The sequence below is a fragment of the Xyrauchen texanus genome, chromosome 25 (genome assembly GCF_025860055.1).
Source record: "Xyrauchen texanus isolate HMW12.3.18 chromosome 25, RBS_HiC_50CHRs, whole genome shotgun sequence".
Taxonomy (NCBI): Eukaryota; Metazoa; Chordata; class Actinopteri; order Cypriniformes; family Catostomidae; genus Xyrauchen; species Xyrauchen texanus.
The window spans coordinates 12643860-12665307 of NC_068300.1; the positions used below are offsets into that span (position 1 = coordinate 12643860).

Here is a 21448-nt window from a genome sequence, read left to right on the forward strand (position 1 = left end):
ATGTCCAGTTTGCAGCTTATTCTGGCCAAGAACCGGCCACTTAAAAAACAAAAGTAACAAAGTGGTCCTAATAAAGTCCCCAATGTGGTCTTCTGCTGTAGTAGCCCATCTATCTCAAATTTCGATATGTTGTGCTTTCAGATTTGTTATTCTGTTCACTGCAATTGTACAGAGTGGTTATCTGAGTTACCACAGCCTTTCTGTCAGCACGAACCAGACTGGCAATTCTCTGTTGACCTCTCTCATCAACAAGGTGTTTCCATCCGCAGAACTGCAGCTCACTGGATGTTTTTTGCTTTCTGGCACCATTCTGAGTGAGCTTTAGAGACTGTTGTGCTTGAAAATCCCAGAAGATTAACAGTTACATAAATTCTCAAACCAGCCCGTCTGGCACCAACAACCATGACGCAGTCAAAATCACTGAGATCACATTTTTTCCCCACTCTGATGGTTGATGTGTACATTAACTGAAGATCCTGACTCGTATCTGCATGATTGTATGTATTGCACTGCTGCCACATGATTGGCTGATTAGATAATCGCATGAATACATAGGTGTACAGGTGTTCTTAATAATGCCACAAACATGACAAAATTTGGCAAATCCAGTGATCAATTCATCAAAACTCACAGTAGCAACTTTGTTGGTGATAGATGCAACATTTTTTATCACAATATTCTTGAAATTGTATATATTATATAAATATATTAGATATATCATTGTTAGATAACTATATATCTCACAATATACAAATTTCAATCAAAAACAAAAGTTAATAGAAAAATAATACAACTTAATTTTTCATCTGACTGACTGTATGATTATTTTTTAGCGCAACCTCTAAATGGAGCGAGCATTTTTGTTCCAATGCAGCATTGTTTGCATAACCACGATATAGACAATACACAAACATAAGTACCAGTTATAACATTTTTTCCAGTATATTATTTTAATGGGTATATCGCCCATATCGGCATACTGACTTTGTTGTGGACTGGTAAAGAAGACTCAGCCACTCAGAATAATGACAAGCAATCATAAAATCTCACTTCAACTTCTGTTTATTAACCACCCTATAGGAAGACAGCAGATCTCAAAACACCTATTTCCTTCACCTTCAACCCAACCACTCCCTCACCCTCAAACCCCCACCAATAAACATCACATACCACCAACCTCCATGCCAAGAGCAATTTTTCAGCACTTAATAGTTTTACCATATCATGGCGGCTTCAGGCTGTGCTATTGTACAGGAAGTCAAATGTGTATAAATTCATCTTAAAGATTTCTAGATTCAATTTTGTTCCATCATTTGCAGCATCCATAAAGCCAACTATTAACATGTCAGGGATTACATCTTCTACATATAATAAATTATATCTTCTAGATATAACAAAATAATAATGTTTTAATGAAAATGTCTGGCTTTACTATTTTTTGCATAGTTACTGTTTAATAAAAGCCATTAAGGGACTCAAGGATGCATCCTTTCAAACCATATTGATATATAAGCTTAATGTGCATCGTGCCTAACAATGCCATAAACCTGTGACTACATTAGCAAAATAGCACGATATCTCGTACCTTATTTCGTAAATAAACAAGCCAGTTGCATCTAGTCTGAACATGCTGAAATATTCTGAAAATGTATGCTAAGAACAATTCTTAGGGGCTGTTCACTCAAATGTTTTTGTGTCCATCTGCTCTGTTTTTAAAAAATATATATTTTTCTATGTAAACATGCACTAAAAATCTTGTTGATTTTCAGCGTATCACACAGGAACGCCACATATTTTTATGCACTGTGTGAAATAAAAAAACAAAAACAAAACAACAACAACAACAACAACAAAACAACTTTTAAAAACCCTTCTCGAGATTCCTGCATTCTATTTGTTGCGCTGCGTCTAGCTTTTGTAGCGCAATAACTCATTTGGTCTGTATGACCCCTTCGAACACTTTGTATATCAATATAGTAACTCAGCAACAGCAAAGCCTATAAAAAATGTAAACTATCAACAAACAATTAAACATGAAGTTAAACGATACATAAATCTATGAATGACTAAAAACAGAGGAAGAAAATTAGGCAAACTTTATCGCTCCTTCAGGGCATCCAGTTAACCTGTGTATGTCAACTCGGGTATGAGATATAAATGCATACATGGTAACTGGATTGAGCTGGGATTGCCATGCTCAATTTATATCTCCAGCAAGTGGAAATCTGAGCACAGCAGAAAGGTGTTTGGGCGATAAGGGCGTGTGGAAAAGGGTAAACATTTGTGTACATTTCCCTCAAATGTCCCTCTCAGCGCAAATCATGCTATTTAACAGCTGCAGAGAATGTGAATAGCAACCCTGGTCGACTCGACATGATTCGAGCTACAAATGCTCCCTCGAGACGTCTTCGGCAGTGTGGAAGACTGATGTGTGTGTGTCTAATTATAACACGCTGTACACACGTAATGCAGCCTTGCGCAGTTCCAGCTCTCATGCGAAAGGGAGATGTGATTGGTATTAGTTTTTATGCAAATGTAGCATTTGTAAATGTAGAACACGATACAATTTGCATAGTCATTCAGTCAGTGCCGTTTATGTGCATTAATCCAGCCCTGCTCTCCTTAGAACAGCTGCTCACACAAAGCCATTGCAAAAGGACAACTCTCGCAAATGGGACATGACCGTCCATGTATACATGTGCACATGTATGGTTTTGTATTTGTGGGTGATGGGTTTCAAAACATGAAAAGCAATTTTCTATGAAATGAGAAAGGGTCATTGGTGTGTGTGTGTGTGTGTGTGTGTGTCTGAGTGGTTTACGAGTGTGGTTTTTTTTAACTTCAAAACTGGTACAAGGGTATTATGCTATACATGTCATTTATGAGGACATTTCTAGTGTCCCTATAATTCAAATCGCTTAAAAAAAACATACTAAATTATGTTTTTTTGAAAATGTAAAAACATAAAGTTTTTGTGAGGGTGTGTGTGTGTGTGTGTGTGTGTGTGTGTGTGTGTGTGTATGTGTGTGTGTGTGTGTGTGTGTGTGTGTGTAATATTTGAAAGCACATACCTCAGACATGTTGACGCGGCCCTCCTGGAAGGAGCAGTCATTGGCATTATGAGTACACATATGGCGGTATTTGCACCAGTGGCATGGAAAGGAGCCGTTCACACAAGAGAGACACCTACAAAAGGAGACAGGGAGAGAAAAAGGGTGATTATTCATGATTAACACAAAAGAAAATGACCAAAGAGCAAAGCTTAAAATTCAAATGTTCAAACACATTCCACACTAATTTACATAAACTATACTGTGATTTATTCAAGACATTGAACGATTGAGCTTATATTTGACAGAGTTGGTATCTCAAGGTGAAAAACACAGAATGCCAGACAAGTCACAAACAACACTGATCTGTCAACTTTTAACAAATTGCACTGTAACAAAGGTGTAGGTTGGATCCGTTGCTATGGTTATGAAGGAAGATTTTGTTGAAGTTTGGCAGGGTAGGACAAGGATGCTGATCTGTCCTCAAGTCTTCAGTCATGTCTCAAAAAGTCATAACTGAGGAGCTGCGTGGGAGCAATTTCTTTTCATGTATTCACCACACATTTTACAGAAAATTGAGCTTGACAAAAGTGGTTGCAACACCATCCAAAACAAAAAAACAGAGTTTGCATATATATATATATATACACAAACCGATCAGCCACAACATTAAAACCACCTGGCTAATATTGTGTAGGTCCCCCTCGTGCCACCAAAACAGCGCCAACCCACACCTCAGAATAGCATTCTGAGATTATATTCTTCTCACCATAATTGTACAGAGTGGTTATCTGAGTTACCATAGACTTTGGCCATTCTCTGTTGACCTCTCTCATCAACGTTTCCATCCGCAGAACTGCAGCTCACTGGATGTTTTTTGTTTTTGGCACCATTCGGATGATTGTTGGTGCCAGATGGGCTGGTTTGAGTATTTCTGTAACTGCTGATCTCCTGAGATTTTCACACATAACAGTCTCTAGAATTTACTCAGAAAGGTGCCCAAAACAAAAAACCATCCAGTGAGCGGTAGTTCTGCGAATGGAAATGCCTTGTGAGAGATGAGAGAGGTGAACTGAGAATGGCTAGCTTGGTATCAGGTATGATGAAGATTACATGACCGAAACATTGTATAAATGTATTCAATTGTTTATTCGTAAGCAAAAGCAGGAATTTTGTTTCTTGTTTACTTATCTCAGCTGTTTTTCCTACGCACCTACTGATAATTTGTCAGGTGTGTGGTGTATTTATATTTTTTGCATATTCCAAATAAATTTAAATGTAATATTTATTTCTCTGCCTTTAAAACAAAATGTATTTTCTGCTGATGTAACCTAGGTACAGTAAATGAGTGGAGGAAAGTTGTATTAACCAATCATATCGTAGCCTACTTTTCACGATCCAATCAAGTCCCAATTTATAAAATAAAGTCCACCCAAAAATATTTCTGGCTGAAAATCATTTCACTCCGAAATATGTCACAATATATACGTTAAATGTGTTGCAAATACTGTTATAATATGAAGTATTTAAAAATTTCAAGATTTTCTAATATATTACAAATTATGCAAGAGTATTTAATGACATATTATGTAATCTTATGTTATGTGATTTATTGTGCATAATGTGTAATTAAATGCTCTTATACAGGAAACAACATACATTTATTAAACTTGTCAAGTTTAATATAGCATGGTATGACAAATTATAGTATGGTATGGTATGGCATAGTATAGTATAGTATGTTATGGTATAGTATGGTATGGTATGGTATGGCATAGCATAGCATAGTATAGTATGGTATGGTATAGCATAGTATAGTCTGGTATGGTATGGTATGGCATAGCATATTATTGTATGGTATGGTATTGTATAGCATAGCATAGCATAGCATAGCATGGTATGGCATGGCATGGCATAGCATAGCATAGTACGGTATAGCATAGCATTGTATGGTATGGTATGGTATAGTATAATATGGTATGGCACAGCATAGTACAGTATGGTATGGTATAGTATAGTATAGTATGGCATGGCACAGCATAGTATAGTATGGTATGGTATAGTATAGTATAGCATAGCATAGTATGGTATTGTATGGTATGGTATAGTATAGTATAGTATGGTATGGTATGGTATAGCATAGCATGGCATGGCATGGCATGGTATGGTATGTATGGTATGGTATAGTATAGTATAGTATAGCATATTATAGTATAGTATGGTGTAGTATAGCATAGTATAGTATGGTTAAGTATGGTATTTAATGACACATTTAATGACACATTTTGTAATATTACTTAATGTAATATACATTATGTAATATTATATGCAATATACTGTATCTAAAGTGTAATTAAATACTCTTGCAGAGGGAACAACATACTTTTATTCACCAGCTTTTTTTAAGTTTGTTATAGTATGGTATGACATAGTATGGCATAATATAGTATAGTATTGTATGATATGGTAAAGTGCAATATAACATAGTATAGCATTGCACAGTACTTTGAGGTATAGTATGCTATAGTATGACATAATATAGTTTAGTATGGTATGGTCTGGTATGGTGTAGTTCAGTATACTATGCAAGGTTTATGCAGGGTCCAAAATGGTCTTTGGGTGTAGAATGAAGTTTATGGTCATCCTCATGCTCAAAGTTGGTTTATTACATAATTTAACTGAATTAATATGTAATAATTAGTTAATTGCATTTCATGTGTACATTGGATATTTAATATTTTTCACCAAGTACATGGAACCTTTTGAATTTCAACACAGAAGGATTTTAATTAAGGTGCTATGTGAAATCAAACTAAACTTAATTTCATTAACACCTAATTTATTTAATTTGTTTTTTAGAAAGACTAGCTACATTGACCTAACCAGAGAAATGAAGACTTATCGACAATTTATGGACTGAACCCCAAGTTGCTCCCAATGGCAGGCTAGCGCCTTGCATGGCAGCTCTGCTGTCATTGGTGTATAAGTGTGAATGTGAAAGTGTGTGTATATGAATCTGGTAGTATAGGGCTCGTAACCTTTTTTATCCTACAAAGTCAAAATATAGTAACTGCAACACTGGAAAAAAAATGGCTTTACATTTTTAATTGAACCAAAAGTTTATTATAAAATAACCTCACACTGTTTTGAGACAAATTTGTCTGTCACAGGACATATCGTAGTCTGAGAGACCCAATTTTGGACATAACTCAATTGAGACGAAATGTGTAGTTACTGCGCTCTGGTTTTGCAGGGCAGTATCATACTATTAAGTATAAACCCTACAGAATAACACTTTCACATTATTATAAAGACACTCTGTGAGTTTCATGTAGCACACCGCACCCAAATTCTCATACACCCAATGCTTTTCAGATATCATGAAAGAGCTTCTGCAGTCTGTGAGAGCGTTACAAAGAGGCGAGAAGCACGCTCTACCACTCTCCCCCTGTCCGTGCCAAATGTTCAAAGGCTTACGCTCGCGTCCACTGCTGGTGCATGATAAAGCTTTTTCCTAACGCTGCCCTGACTACATGAGACACAACAGCGTGTGAATTAAAGGGCTAGCCGAGCCAGAGGATGAGAAATGGAGAGATTCTGGAGAAAAAGAGGATGTAAAGAAAAAGAGATAAAGAGAGAAAGCAGGAAACAACTAAAAGTAATGGAGAACAGACCAGAAGAGAGGAAGAGAGGAGTATAGAATAAAACACAGGAAGAGGGTGGAGATAAGGGGTGAGAAAGAAAGAGAGGGAAAGGAAGAGGAGAAACAAGAGAGACAGAGAGAGAGAGAGAGACAGAGGGGTATCTGAAAGCATCCACTAATGAATGTCACATTTGGAGGAAGGTACACTTTGATCTTACTTCCTGAAGAGACTCCTACATTAGGCTACAACACATCTCATCGCTGCTAACACTCATCTCAAAAGTACAGTGTCATCCTCCTTAATGTGAATACTTTGACACAACAAACTATTCTGGAAATTTCTATCTATGAATATTTCTTTTTTTAAAACTGCCATATTCTACACTTTGGTAGCATTTATTCCTCCTGAGGTACCCTTGAAATGTTAATCAAGGTATATTACAGCAAAATCAGCCATAACTTAGTTTGCATGACAATTTTCCACTCTCACTGACCTTATACAGGATGTTCAGTCTACTGTAACTTTAAAGGATTGTTTCAGTTTCAGTTTAGCTCAATCGACAGCATTTGTGTCAAAATGTTGATTACCACAAAGTAGATTTTTGACTCATCTCTCATTATTGAAATGATAAATAATTAATATATAAAAATATACAAAATTGTTGTTATAATAAGGCACTAACAATGGAAGTAAATGGAGCCAGACCATAAACTTTAAAATACACAGTTTCCAAAGTGTAGTCTGCATGTAACGTGCTTATACAGAGAACATTAAATACATCCAGAGATGGATGTAATCTGTACACAGTGTTGGGAAGTAACAGAATACATGTAATGGGATTACGTATTTAAAATACAACATATTAGTATCTGTATTCTACTATGTTGGTAATCAGAATAGTTATATAAAAACATATTTTGATTAATGATGAGATTATTTTGCATTTTATTGTCATACATTTAATGACATTTTTATTCTGCTTTGTTGGAATACATCTACACTGCCAGGCAAAAAAAATTTGCCATTTGGATTTAAATGAGCAGACACTTAAGAGCCTATGATTGGATCATTACTGAAGTGATTAATGTTTCAGCTAGCAAGAATTTTTTTTAACCCTAACTGATTAAATGTGTAGCTTCTTATTTCTTAAACAACCATGTCGGAAGACACATCCCGTGGTCGTGGAAAAAGTTTTAGAAGTGTGATTCAGAAGGAGTAAACTATTGGCCTGCATCAAGCAAAGAAAACAATTAGGTGATTGCTGAAATTACTGGAATTTTTAAAACCTGGAAGGATAGTGGTGAACTGTCAACTTCATGGAAGAAATGTGGTTGGAATTTTTCTTTTTATTGATCGTGATCGAAGATCACTAAAATGCTTGAAGTCACATTGTAAATCAATTGATAGTAGAACTCACAGCTATGTTTAATAATGAAAGCAAGAGCCTTTCCACACTGACAATACAACAAGAACTTACAGGATTGGGACTAAACAGCTGTGTGGTCAAAAGAAAGCCACATGTTAGTGAGGCTAATTGTGTTAGAGAGACTTTAATTTGCTAGGGAGCATGAATATTGGACTGTGGAACAATGGAAAAAAGCCATGTGTTCTCATGAGTCCAGATTTACCCTATTCCAAAGTGATTGGTGCATCAGGGTAAGAAGTGATGCACCCATCATGCATAGTGGCCACTGTACAAGCCTCTGGAGGCAGTGTTATGATCTGGGGTTGCTTCAATTGGTCAAGTCTAGGCTCAGCAATGTTATGTGGCAATAAAATGAAGTCAGCTGACTAACTGAATGTCCAGGTTTTCCCTTCAATAGATTATATCTTCCCTGGCGGCACAGGCATATTCCAGGATGACAATGCCAAGTTCAATCGGGCTCGAATTGTGAAAGAGTGGTTCAGGGAGCATGAGGAATCATTTTCACACATGAATTGTAATAAAAAAAAACTTAGTGGACTGAAATACTTTTGAATTCCACTGTAAATCAAGTATATAATGTACATACAGGGTTTGGAGGGTTACTTTTAGATTACATGCTGTAAAATGTCATTTGTAACATATTCTGTTAGATTACTCAAGGTCAGTAACGTAATCAAAATACTTTGGATTACTTCTTCAGCACTGGCAGATATTTTAACTTGTTTTAAATTTAAAATAAAATGTAATAAGTGGGGAAAAAATCTGTATAGTAAAATACACTTATATTAAAAATATATTCTCTGGAAATAATAAAAAAAAAACTAAACATATTATGCATTGTTGCTTATAAAACATGGTAAATGTATTATATTTTTTTTTAAGTATTTTTAGGAACACAATACAAAAATAAGATTTTTGCAGTACATCTTTGCCATTATTTTAATGATATTAATAGAGCAAAAATAAAAAAAGATAATCTAATGTGGATTTATTTGATTCATTATCAACATAACAATTTAAAGGTGCACTCGGTAACTTTTCCACATTAAAAACTTTTAAATCCTAAAGATATTAATTTTAATTTTGTAATATATGTAGGTAATCGTGAGCACACATTAAAATGAAGACTCCAGTCATATCAGTAACCTAATAAAAGCTGTTTTATTCTACATGGAGAGGGTCCACACATGGGGCTGCCATGTTAGAATCACATAACCAGCTGAATACTACTCGCCTAATCTCAGTAACCTTCCTGTTATTTGACACTTTCACTCATTGATTTAAATAATCATGGCTGACTATGAATACTACATTTCTACAATGGCATCTGAAACTGAAAACTATTGATTTTAAATGATGCTGCATCCAAGCCGCTATAGGTGTCAGTGTAAGTTAAATATGACACAAAGACCTAGTTTAGTCACCTAAAAATATTGCAAAATCCTAAATATTTCCAATTCATTTTATGGCATAATGTTAATTTGGTATTATTATTATTTACAAGTTTAAAATAGATTTTCACTGTAGACTTAGCTCAGACTTTTGGACCCAACAATGACAATGATGAAACTCATGAGACAGGAAACCAGCTCAACAGACCATCATGAATCACATGGTGCCATACACACACACACACACACACACACACACACACACACGCACACAGAAGGGACTTTCTTTTCAAGTGTGTGTCCTGTGCCACACACATGGGTCCCTTTCATATTAAAATGCCCAAGCTTCTGTTAACCTTTCAGCCTCGCGAATGCTTTATCGCAGCAACAAAAGCCACCATCTCACCATCTTTTTCCATTTTATGCCTGCTTTTCACCACGCTCCTCTTATTAAAAATGCATCAGGCCCCTCACATGCTCGATTAAGCAGTCCCCTCCCCCTGTCTCATGCTAAACACTAATATTGTTACACTGCATGTATATAGCTCACAGGGCAATTTGTTGTGCCAAGCTCCCCTCTGCGTGCATTCAGACACATTTGTTTTCATCATAGTAGGGCCTTTCCATTGACTTCTATTGTTTTGACATTAAGATAAAGATATGTTATCACCTAAGCCTCACAAAATATCTTTGTGCATTGAAGACCAGTCATTATTTAGTATGTTCATCAAGCCATTTTTCTTGTGGTCCCCATAATGTAGATGATTTCTGGACACATTTGGTCCACAAAGTACCTGACCCACCCATATACACGTGCTCAGAATTAAAAAAATTTCACCAAACTACAGCTTAGATGCATTAAAGACACACTCTAACAGACACAGTGATCACAAGAGCCAAAAACAAGTGTCACACACACAAAGCAAAGTGTGGTAGTGCACAAGGTTCACCAGGTGAGTACTTCACCACGTCCACCTTTAGCTGAAGGGGCTGCTAATGGGATGTACAGGCCTATGCTAATGTAAAGCACACTGAGGTACAGACAAGCACACAGCTTGACTTTATGAACAAGAGCCCTGGCAGATGATAGACACTAGAGCTGAGAACATCTGCAGACCCTCTGTCGTCTGGAGTCCAACCTGTTTTCTATCCATGGAGGGGCAGGAACGAAAGGAGGGGCAGGAGATGAATGTGGGCAGAGGAAGAGGGGTTAACAAGAGCCATGAGAGAAAGAGAGACTGAAAATAAGGTCAACATAAAATAAAAATAACAGAATAGAGTATTACAGCAATCAGCATGGTTTTCAGAAGATAGTCAATGAAATGACACTATTGTTTTCTATTAGGAGGAGTATTTGCATTTCCAAAATGGATGTTGGAGAAGTGGCCTGAAGGATAGAGTATGTGCATAGGTATTTTTGAACTGGTGGTCCAACTTTGAATCTGGCTTGTGACATAAAAAAAAAAAAAATACAAATAAATAATTTTGATATTTTTGTAGGGATTCAAGTAAAAAAATACAAATAAAGAAAATGTCCAGGTGGTGTAACTGAGATCATAATGAAGAAAAAAGTCTCAATAAAATGCTGAAGCTTGAAGGCAAATTTTTCTCATGTTGTCAAATGGAATAACTTCAAGAAAACTTGTGATTCAAAAGATAAAAGGATAAGTATTATAGCTTATTTATTGTGCATTTTACTGTTATTTACAACAATTTAAAAACAATCTGCAGTGAATAATTATACAGTTTTAAAATATTATTCATATATTTATTTTTAAGTATCTATATAAATCCATCAAAACTATGAAATAAGTTATACAAGTACAAATAGAAGTGTGTGAATTATGTAGTCTCCAAAACTGCTCAACACATTAAAACAGTTTTTTATTTGACCTTCTTCAGTGTAGTCACCCGTAGTCTAGATTACAGCTTTGCACACTTACATTTCAAAGAACTCTGTATTTGCATTTTAAACTAGCTTTTAAACACAATATTTCTTATTCATTATCTCGACCATGCTTGTAGCTAAACACAGGAACTGGCAGGAGACAGGTAGAGAGATAGTGAGTGATGTAAGAACTGCAGGAATTTAACTCATAAGCAGTTCAACTTGATGGCAGAGCCGGAGAGTCTAAAGTTAGAGATGCTTGGTCGTGAATAAAATTACAATCTGATCCCATCTCTGAGCACTCACGAAAAATTGCTAAAGCCAAACAAAAATGACATCCCTCTCTCTCACTTAGAAGCAGTAAACATACACACATGCTTACACACACACAGTGCTGTCCCATGTAAATAAAACTCCACATTTTCAGAGTTTGAAAGAAAGAGCAATTGAGATGAGAGTTAAATGACAGCAGCTGCTTTTCTGGTTTCTGTGAGACAAGAACGTGTTGACTTACGACTGATGAACACTGCAGTTGTAGAAGACAAAATCCACGCTGGCAAACTTCTTCCCCGTCTCTTTGGATTTCAGGTAGAGCTTCACCACTCGTTTGTCACCTGCCAGCAGACACACAGTCACTATAAAAAATGTCTGTATTTTTAATGGTAAAACACTGTTAAAATGCTACAGAAAAAAAGTTAATTGATTAACAAGTATTAATCGTAAAATAGAGTAAAAAAAAACGTCGTTTTTTTTTTTTTCAGTGCCATCAGTCATGTAAATTACAACAGTTTTAAACTGTAAAATATACATGTTGTTCTGTAAAGTTGTTTACATATTTACTATATTTTTTACATAACTATTCTGGCAACCACAGCTGCCATTTCTTTTACAGTGAGAACTTCAGCAGCGACTAACAAGCAGAAGAAGGGTTTGTGTGTGTGTGTGTGTGTGTGTGTGTGTGTGTGTGTGTGTGTGTGTGTGTGTGTGTGTGTGTGTGTGTGTGTGTGAGACAGAGTGTCTCACCCTGGTTGCGAGTGATGGGAGCAATCTCCCGTGCGGAGGGGGAAAGACAGTAGATGCGTCCCCCCATGATGTGTCCTTCCGTCTCAGTGTAGTCCTCAAACGAGCAGTTAACTCCTGCAGCCAGAGTAGGCACATTCTGAGCTTGAAGAACCAGCTGTGGGACAGAGCACAGAGCAATGTCAGAAAGACAGAGAGAGACAGAGAAACACAGACATGGTGGCAAAAAACACAGATGGACAGAAAGACACATAGACAAAGAAAGACAGAAAGAGAGAAAAACAAAGACCTATCAAACTATTTTTACAGGATAAAGGTGTTAAAACCAAATACTGTGATATTTTTTTCACTTACTATGCAAAAACACACTCATACCTGAACTTCAGACATGGTGACTGAAATGTTGTTGGGATGGACCGTGAGCCTGACGCACTGCTCTAGTTTGGAAGCAAAACGCTGGGGTTCATCAGCTCTTTCACAGCGGTCCTTACGAGAACAACTGAACACATACACAAAAAATATCACTCAGTAGGAGCAACAGGTCTATTAAAATCAATTTCTAAGAATAATCAACAAGAGAGCTCAAAGCACTGTTTATTTGTTGGTTGCATTAGAGGTCTGCTACCCTACCCGAGCCCGACGGGACCCCAACAAACCATCGTGTTTCAGGTCGGATTTGGGTGCGTTTTCAAATGCTGTATAACTTCAGGTTTGGTTCCGGTACGTATTTTTAATTAATAAAAAAGACTAATTATTATAATTACTATACTGTATATAGGCATATATACAAATGTGGGGCTGTTCACACCGAACATGTTACTGCGTGCATCTACGCTGTTTTTGATTGCTTTTTTCTGTGTAAATGTATGCTGGACGGACGTCTTTTACCGTTGCTCAGCATCTTAAGATAAAATTTTAAGACTACTGCATTCTGTTGCATTCTGCATCTAGCTTTTTATTTTCCTGCAGGTATCACAAAGATTCGATGTTCTTAAGAAGTTCAGGTTGCAAAAAAGACTTAATGTGAGTACTGCACATGATTCCAGATGTTTTTCACCAAGTAGAGTTTTGGCGCTGGATAAACGCTAGGCCAATTCTTTGTTACATTTTTCTCTTTTGCTCTGGTGTGCTGAAGGACCACCATGCCTTGTTTAAGCTGTGCATATTTACTGATGTTTAAATAAAATAAAGCCTATTGCAACAAATGTACTTGTTTGGACAAGGAATTAAAAATAGAGTGAGCGATTTCGTGTTTGGGCTTAAAGTTTTACAGTACCAGTTCAGGTCACACAGTCTCTGGAATGGGCTGAGTTCAGCCTTTGAAATGTGTCCCCAAGTGTGAGCTAATTGTGACAAAACCTCCTTTTGGGGACATTTTGGGATACATTTTCATGTTCTTTATTCTAAAAATGCAACAAAAAACTGTTTTCTTTTATAGGTTTGGTCAGGGTGTGGGTCACAGTGCAGATACTCACACATTGTGTAAGACACACCAGCCGCAGTGTGGATCACCAGATTCCAAACATTTATTACAGGTGCTGTACTGCTCACAGCTCTCAACTGGCACCCTACTCACCTGCCGACAGAAACAAACACAGACAGGCAGACAGATTAGTGAAAGATCTGATGATCAACCTGCTTTCAGAGTGTAACGTGATATCTCAGCAATGCAAGACTGAAGTTGACAATTTCACCAACACAACTGACACACATTCAACTCATTCACTCACAAATTTACATTCAGACATTTGACAGACAATTTTATCCAAAGCGACAATGTTTTATCAATATGCGTGTTCCCTTGGGACTGAACATGTAACCTTAGCATTGCCAGCACCATGGTCTACCAGTTGAGCTACTGGACATGCAAGATCAGAAAAGTAAAGCGAGAAGAGTTGAGGCAAGTCAAACCGTAACATGCAGTGGAAAAGTGCCATAAAGTACAGCTGGTTGAAACAGAGAAATATTGCAAACCACCTACACATATCTGCTTTTATATTGCTTTTATATTGTGTCATTCGCGTATTATGATGACAATGCTTGACTGACACTTAATCAGCTCTCAGGTGACTCAATGGCTCTGTTCTAAGTCTAAAAAGTGTTTGGTTTTTTTGGCAGCATGGGTACATTCCCAACATTCCCAAAGCTGTTCCAAACAGTAGGCTAGGCAGAAAAAAATAAGTTGCCTTGTTTTGGCCAAATTATCTTTAGCGGATATAGTAATCCCAAAATGCGTTGTGACAAAATCTGAGAACACTTTCATCCAAGATGGTGGACAAAGTGGATTACAAACATTCACTACTAAACGTATTGACAGAAAGTAGTGCCACCCAATTCAAATGTATTACTTCACTTAATATTTGTTTGTGCTGAATATTGGGTTGCCATCTGTCTTGTATTTAAACATGAAATAATGGGTCTCATATCGAATCAATACGGGACGCGATTTGAAACGTATTTAAACTAGTCTGATGCCGTCACGGTGAAATCATTGCAGATCGCTAATTTAACACTGATACAAGTTGGAAACGTTGTCTACGGTGGGTAAGGGACCTTCTGAAAAGTCCACACATTGTGCTAAAATGTGCTAATACTGTGGAGGGTGTGGTAAGGGACCTTCTGAACAGTCCACACATTGTGCAAAAACTGTTTACACAGATCGAACAATGTATGTATACAATCACTGAGTCATAACGACAAGAAATACAGGTGAAGGAAAAAAATATTAATAAAATAAAATAAATTTAAAAAAATTTTAAAAATACTTCTAAACCAACCAAAATGTATACATAAATAAGCTAAAGGTAAAATTAAAACTTTAAACAAGTATTATATATCAAAAATGTCATGGGTCAGGAAAGATTTCAATTTAGCAAAAGAAAGATATATAATTTGTATTATTATTAATAATAAAATAATAATTAATTGCTAAAACTGTAGATAATGTGATAAGGGGCCGTGATATCAGACATGCTAGATTTGATTACTCAGTACTAAAAAGAACTGATTGAAAATGGTTCCACCCAACTAAAAGATTATTACTTTCAATATGTGTCTGTACTATGGATTTACAAATTTTAAAATTGTTAGCGTAGCAACATGTTACTATTACTCATGCTGAAATATATATTTTTTCAGTCCTAAAAAGTATTAATAGAAAATAGTTCCACCAAATCTATTATTTTATTCAACATTTGTTTGTGCTGCAACTTTAAAGTTGCTATCTTAACAGCATGCTAATAACAGACAAGCTAGTGTTGATTATACTGTATTCGGTACTAAACAGAATTGATAGAAAATAGGTCCACCCAAATAAAAGTATTGTTTGATTCCATATTTGTTTGTGCTAGGAAGGTTTGTGTTTTAAATGAGGTTAGCTACATGCTAATGTCAGACATGCTTAAGTCAATTACACATATATAAAATTTATAACTAAAAAGTATTCATAGTACAAATGTATTATTTCATTCAATAATTGTTTGTGCTGTACATCTTTGTGGTTTAAAAGTTGTTAGCTTAACAACATGCTAACGTCAGACTGTACTGGAATGTGCTGCAACCATTGAATCTTTTGTGAAATGTATGTTAAAAGTGCTGTCATTGTGCATATGAAGGAAAGATAACAAAGTTGCTGACCGTGAAGACTTCAATTTAGGCCATGTCCACACTAAAACGTTTTCATTTGAAAACGCATTGGTTTTGCTACATTTACGTACCCCTCATCCACACTGAAACAGCATTGCTCTCCATAAGGACAGGGTTGTAGGCCAAGGACAAAAATAAATAGAGAGAAAAAATAGAATGGGTGAGGATACTGATGCAATACTCTGACACATCAGATATAGAGTCCTGCGATTCTAGTTTTTGGGATCGACCCTCTGCTCTTTGTTTTAATGTTATGGCTGGAGACTATTATACAGCAAACATTCATATGATAGAGCTCGAGCTCTCATCCCTCTCCATTTAAACAGCTGAAAGAGAAACCATTCATCTCTCTACAAGAGGAGGAGGCGGTGGAGAAGCCAGGGGTGTATTAAATATAAATAACATCGGCAAACGAGGCACGAGGCATTTGGGTCGCAATGAAAAGCATCTCAATCAGAGCGCGCGTGAGCGAGAGAGAAGGAATACGAGGAGGGTTTGTGTAAATGTAATTTTAAGGATAGTATGTTTTCTTTATTCAGTGTGGGGCGAGAACGGACCCAGCGCATGTAATTGCGCCATCTGTGCAATTTGGGCCCAAAATTGGTCATGCTCAAAGGAGGCTGTGATGATCGATGTGTTATTTTTCCATCCTCAAAACACACGCGCACCCCTCACAGAACAAACACACATTCTCTGCAAACACACCCACGTGCCAAATAAATAGGTAATTTACCCCCCCACCACCACCACCAAAATGATATTTAATAATTTAGAAAGAGCAAACTTTCTTAACTAGGAGGCCTTTTATTTTCCTTTATCACCCCCCTTTCCAGCTCTCCTTGTTCATTTATCTTCCATTTGGCCATGCACAAAAGAATAAATGGCAGATGCAACCATAGATCATAGCCAGGAAGCCAGACAGAGCCTAGAGGAAGATGGTGAATGAAAAAAGAAAAAAGATAGGGAATGAGAGAAAGAAATAGAGATCATACGGCCAAAACCATTTGCAGGTTGTCTCTTGGATACACTGTGACAGTACTTGACCTCAAAGTCATGCTAAACCCTGCTGCAGAAGTAAAGATTGGCTAATACAGGTATGATTTCTTAAAGAAAGTAGCCCATACCCATCAGTTGGATGGAAACCCCGTGGGTACATGTCCATTGGTTGATCTGAGCCAGGGCGATAGGGTCACTTCAGGCATTTAACCACAAGCACCCCGACATGGTTGCTTTAAAAATAGCAACTTGGGATCTGCAGTCATACGCACACGATGAAACTGAGCTTCTAGTTGCGGTGTGCATAACTATTTTGTACAGTACAATCTTCATTACAAAGTCATTTTATAATATGGATTCAATATGAAAAAAAAAATCTTAAAAAAAAATTTAAGAATGCTTTTAGGATACATTATAAGTTCAAAAGAATGTTCCTTTGTGGAATTCATTAAGAACATTATTAAAGGTTATTTTCAGGAAAATTCTTAATTCTTCTCAAGTTAGAAATTAAGATGACAATAATACATTTGTAAATCTTGCTTCTGGTTCTAAAATCTGAGACATGTTTGAAAGACATCGTAGATCAACTAACTGTATTTTAGTATACACAAGTACTACATTGCTTCGCAACTGTGAACCAGCTAACAGTTGAACCGTGTTACCATATTACTTGGTGGAACAATTGTTCATAGTGATTATTATTAATATGTTTTTTATAACATTGCATTTGTCACCATTTTAAAAGCAATCAGCCACTCAAGGGTCATGCGTAACAGTGACTTGACTATGGTTAAAATGGTTTTCCGCTTTGCAGCGTGCCTAACAACACTCTTAACTGTGGTAAAACAAAGTCCCTTTCATGGCAAGTCTGTCTACTTGGCGACTATCTTGGGAACGCTCCTGGACAGCTATTTTCTACGGATACAAGCAGCATAAAAGCACAGCTCCTATCAACTTGAATGGGAAAGACCGAAATCTCCAAAACAGTTGGTCAAGATTATGATCAAAGAACATATTTAAAATCAGCAGTAAAATCTGACAACATTTCTGTTCATTTCAATTATGCTTCTTTAGCTCAGATCATGCTAAAAAATATATATATATATTTTTCTGGCTGGTCCAGCAAATCTTATGTAAAAGTCAAACGAGAAAATAAATAAATATTTCTTTTTGTGCACTTAGTGCTGCACATTAGGTTATACCGGTGCCATGGTACTACCACGGACTTAAGCTTCATAATACCGGCGGTACCACTGTGGGTTTTTTTAAACAGTTTTATGTACATATGTGTTAGAGCAGGGGTGGGGAACCCTCATCAAGATGGGACTGAGCGATGATCCCGAGGCCTACCTCGCCTTATTTGAAAAGATGTCTGAGGTGTGGAGATGGTCACCTGACCAATGGGCAGCCTGCCTTTTACCTTTGCTCTCCAGGGAAGCGCAGCTAGAGGCCCAGCAACTTCCTGCAGCCAGCATACTAAATTAAAGAAGACCTGACGAAGGTGATCTTGCAACAGTTTGTCCATAGTCCTGAGTTCATCTTTCAAATCGCTCGGGGGATGACTGAGTGGGTCTAGTCCCACTGCCCGGTGTCATTGGAAGAGGCCGTCCAGTTGGCAGAAGACTACATGGCGGCGTTTCCAGGAGGCAGCAAACCAGAGGTTCTTTCTTCTCTCTCTTTCACTCCAACCTCTCAATCACCCCCCGTCCTGTTCCAGCTCCCTGGAAGTGGGGAAGAGACTCGTCCTAACTCTTTCCCTTGTCTGTGTCTCACCCTTTGCCTGTCTACCTCCACTCCCCAGGTTGTCGAGACCGCCCACATGGGCATGGTAGGGAAGACTGGGCCGGTCTGTGGAACTCTCACGATCGGTGTCCAGTTATGGAGGTGGGGACACTGATCCGGAACCCTGATGCTCCACAGGCTGCTCCTGTGCTATGTCTCCGCAGTAATGCGCTCAACAAACCACATGATAAGATGTGTGGATTGACGGTCTCAGACACGGAGGCAACTGAGATTCGTCCTCTGCCACCTGGATTGAGGTCATTAAGCCACCACGAGGACTTACAGGGCATTGGTAATTGGGCATTCCAAATTGGGGGGAAAAAAGTTGCCGTTGGCGAGCTGGATGTTGCCCCAGCCTGAGTCGGGCGGTGGGGGTATGTGGGGATGGGGCTGTGGTCGTGTGTCTGTCTGCTTGAAAAGGACAATGGTAAGGCTCATCACCTGGGATGTTATTATCATTAGCACCTGTCTCTTTTATAGAGGGAGACCTGAAAATGCCAACAAAGAGCATCAGTTGGCAGAAAGAGAGGGACCAGAGAGAGAAACTCTTCCGGTGTGTGCAACGAGACTGGTTGTCTCTTTTGTGTGATTATTTGGCCACTGAGTGCCCTTTTGTTTGAGTTTTGTGTGTAATAAAATACTCCTGTTGACAGTTTCTGCTGCCTCCCGACTCCTCCATTTGCCCTGAAAATACGATCTCTGTTACACTATTTTTTCAGCGTCTTGTGCAGGAGCGATGCATTTTTTTTAGACGCTGTGTCTATTTAAAAGGAAATTTAGCCTTTAAAACACATCTCGAGACACCCCAGTTCTGTTTAACCCATGTTCTGTGTCTGTTTTAGCCCAAGAATGCAATCAGTCTGAATCTTCTACCTGAACCTGATCAGTAAATCATCGTCAGTGCTTGGCACACATCCAAAATTAGAATGCTAATTTTAGCATTCGAATGTGAATTTTTATTTTAAATTTGATACATTTTCAATTTTTGTGAGTTCCAGTCTGTCTCTGGGCTAAATAGTCTCTGGGTAAAATCACTCAAACGCATGGCCTCTCATGGAATATTTGGTTTCAAAATAATATTTGACCATTATGACCCACTAATTGCTTTCTCAGAGCCGTGCTCTAGTGGTTAATGAGAGAGAAGCAGGTTCAAATCAAGTCTCCGTTATTCCTTCTATACCTCCTGAAAAATCTCCTGTGGTCTCTCACTGTCTTGGAAAAAAAAATATTGTTTTATTAAATCAGACATACTGCAGAAGGCACTGACTGTTACTAAAGTATAGCAAACAGTACATCTAATTACCACAATAAGACAATAAGATCCCGCCCACTTCAGAGGAACTGTACGCCAATACTGCAAGAAAACTTAGACACAGATATAATCTACAGTTTATATTTTATGATACATTTTGAGTACATAATTATGTTATAATTGCTTTAAATTGTAGCTTTTTGCTGTGGTTATTTAAAGCAACTGCCTGTTAACATCATAAACAAATAATAAAACATAATTAATGTTTGATGTTTCCAGCACTCAATTTTCCCATTTTCTCCTTCCGTTCATTTTACCTCCAATAAATGTCTATCAAATGTAAAAGGGATGGATCACCCACAAATGGAAATTCTGTCATCATTTACTCAACCTCATCTTTTTCCAAAACCCATATGACTTACTTTCATATATGGAACACAAAGGGAGATGTTAGGCAGAATCTTAAAGACTAACAGCCTCAGCCACCATTTACTTTTATTGCATATTTATTTATATATATTGAAAGTGAAAGGTGACTGCAGCTGTAATTCCTTCTAACATCCCCTTATGTTGTTCCAGCCCTGTATGACTTGGAGCACAAGAGTAAATCATGACAGAATTTTAATTTATTTAACTATCCCTTTAATTCAAGCTCGAAATTCCACCCGTGTTCCTTTAGTTTGCAGGGCAAAAATGCAAGGAGAAGAAATGGCCTTCATGGTGCAGACAAAGACGAATGTTATTGAGCACAAGCACTCACTGCTACATATCGTACAGTCTCCAGCTACTAGCTCAATAAACCTCCGGCTTTATCAATACCAGCACACGTTCAAGGATTTTGTGTGTGTGTGTGTGTGCATCTGTGTGGTTTTTTGCAAGCCCTTGGATATCACCATGGCAATATCTGGGATCTGTTATGGCTCACTTGGTCACTGTGTCACATCTGGATGATATGCTTAACAAAAATCAGTTTGAAAAGGGAAAAATTAACAAATAAAACCTTGAAAAATTACGGAATAGGCTAACAGAGTAGGTAAGCTAGCAAAAAAAATGTAACTTAGTTTGTATGAAGGCCATAAATGGCCTTGTCCAGTTGTGAGGTGAAAATGTGATTCAACATTGGGTAAAAGATGGCGAAATCGGTCATACTTGGCTCGTGCAGATAGGTACAACTCTTATTTTCATATAGAAAAAACATATACAGTATATCAATATACTGAATTTCAAATCGATACAATAAAGGCATCAAATTTTAGTTAGCCTCCTATCCAACACATTAGTTCAAGAAAATGTGGATTCTCATTCCATATTCAAATATACAATGCATATGACTGATGTAGGTCAATAACCTGTA

General features: G+C 37.3%; 1 protein-coding gene across 1 annotated transcript in view; it reads right to left on the minus strand.

Annotated features, from left to right (window-relative positions):
• Positions 1 to 21448, minus strand: part of LOC127619093 (plexin-A1-like) — a 245080-nt gene that overhangs the window by 89856 nt on the left and 133776 nt on the right. Inside the window, exons 5-9 of the mRNA XM_052091844.1 lie at positions 13895 to 13995; positions 12795 to 12918; positions 12423 to 12576; positions 11914 to 12013; positions 3072 to 3186 (exon numbers count right to left, since the gene is read on the minus strand). Coding sequence (XP_051947804.1) covers positions 3072 to 3186; positions 11914 to 12013; positions 12423 to 12576; positions 12795 to 12918; positions 13895 to 13995 — 594 coding nt within the window. The remainder of the gene's footprint in view (positions 1 to 3071; positions 3187 to 11913; positions 12014 to 12422; positions 12577 to 12794; positions 12919 to 13894; positions 13996 to 21448) is intronic.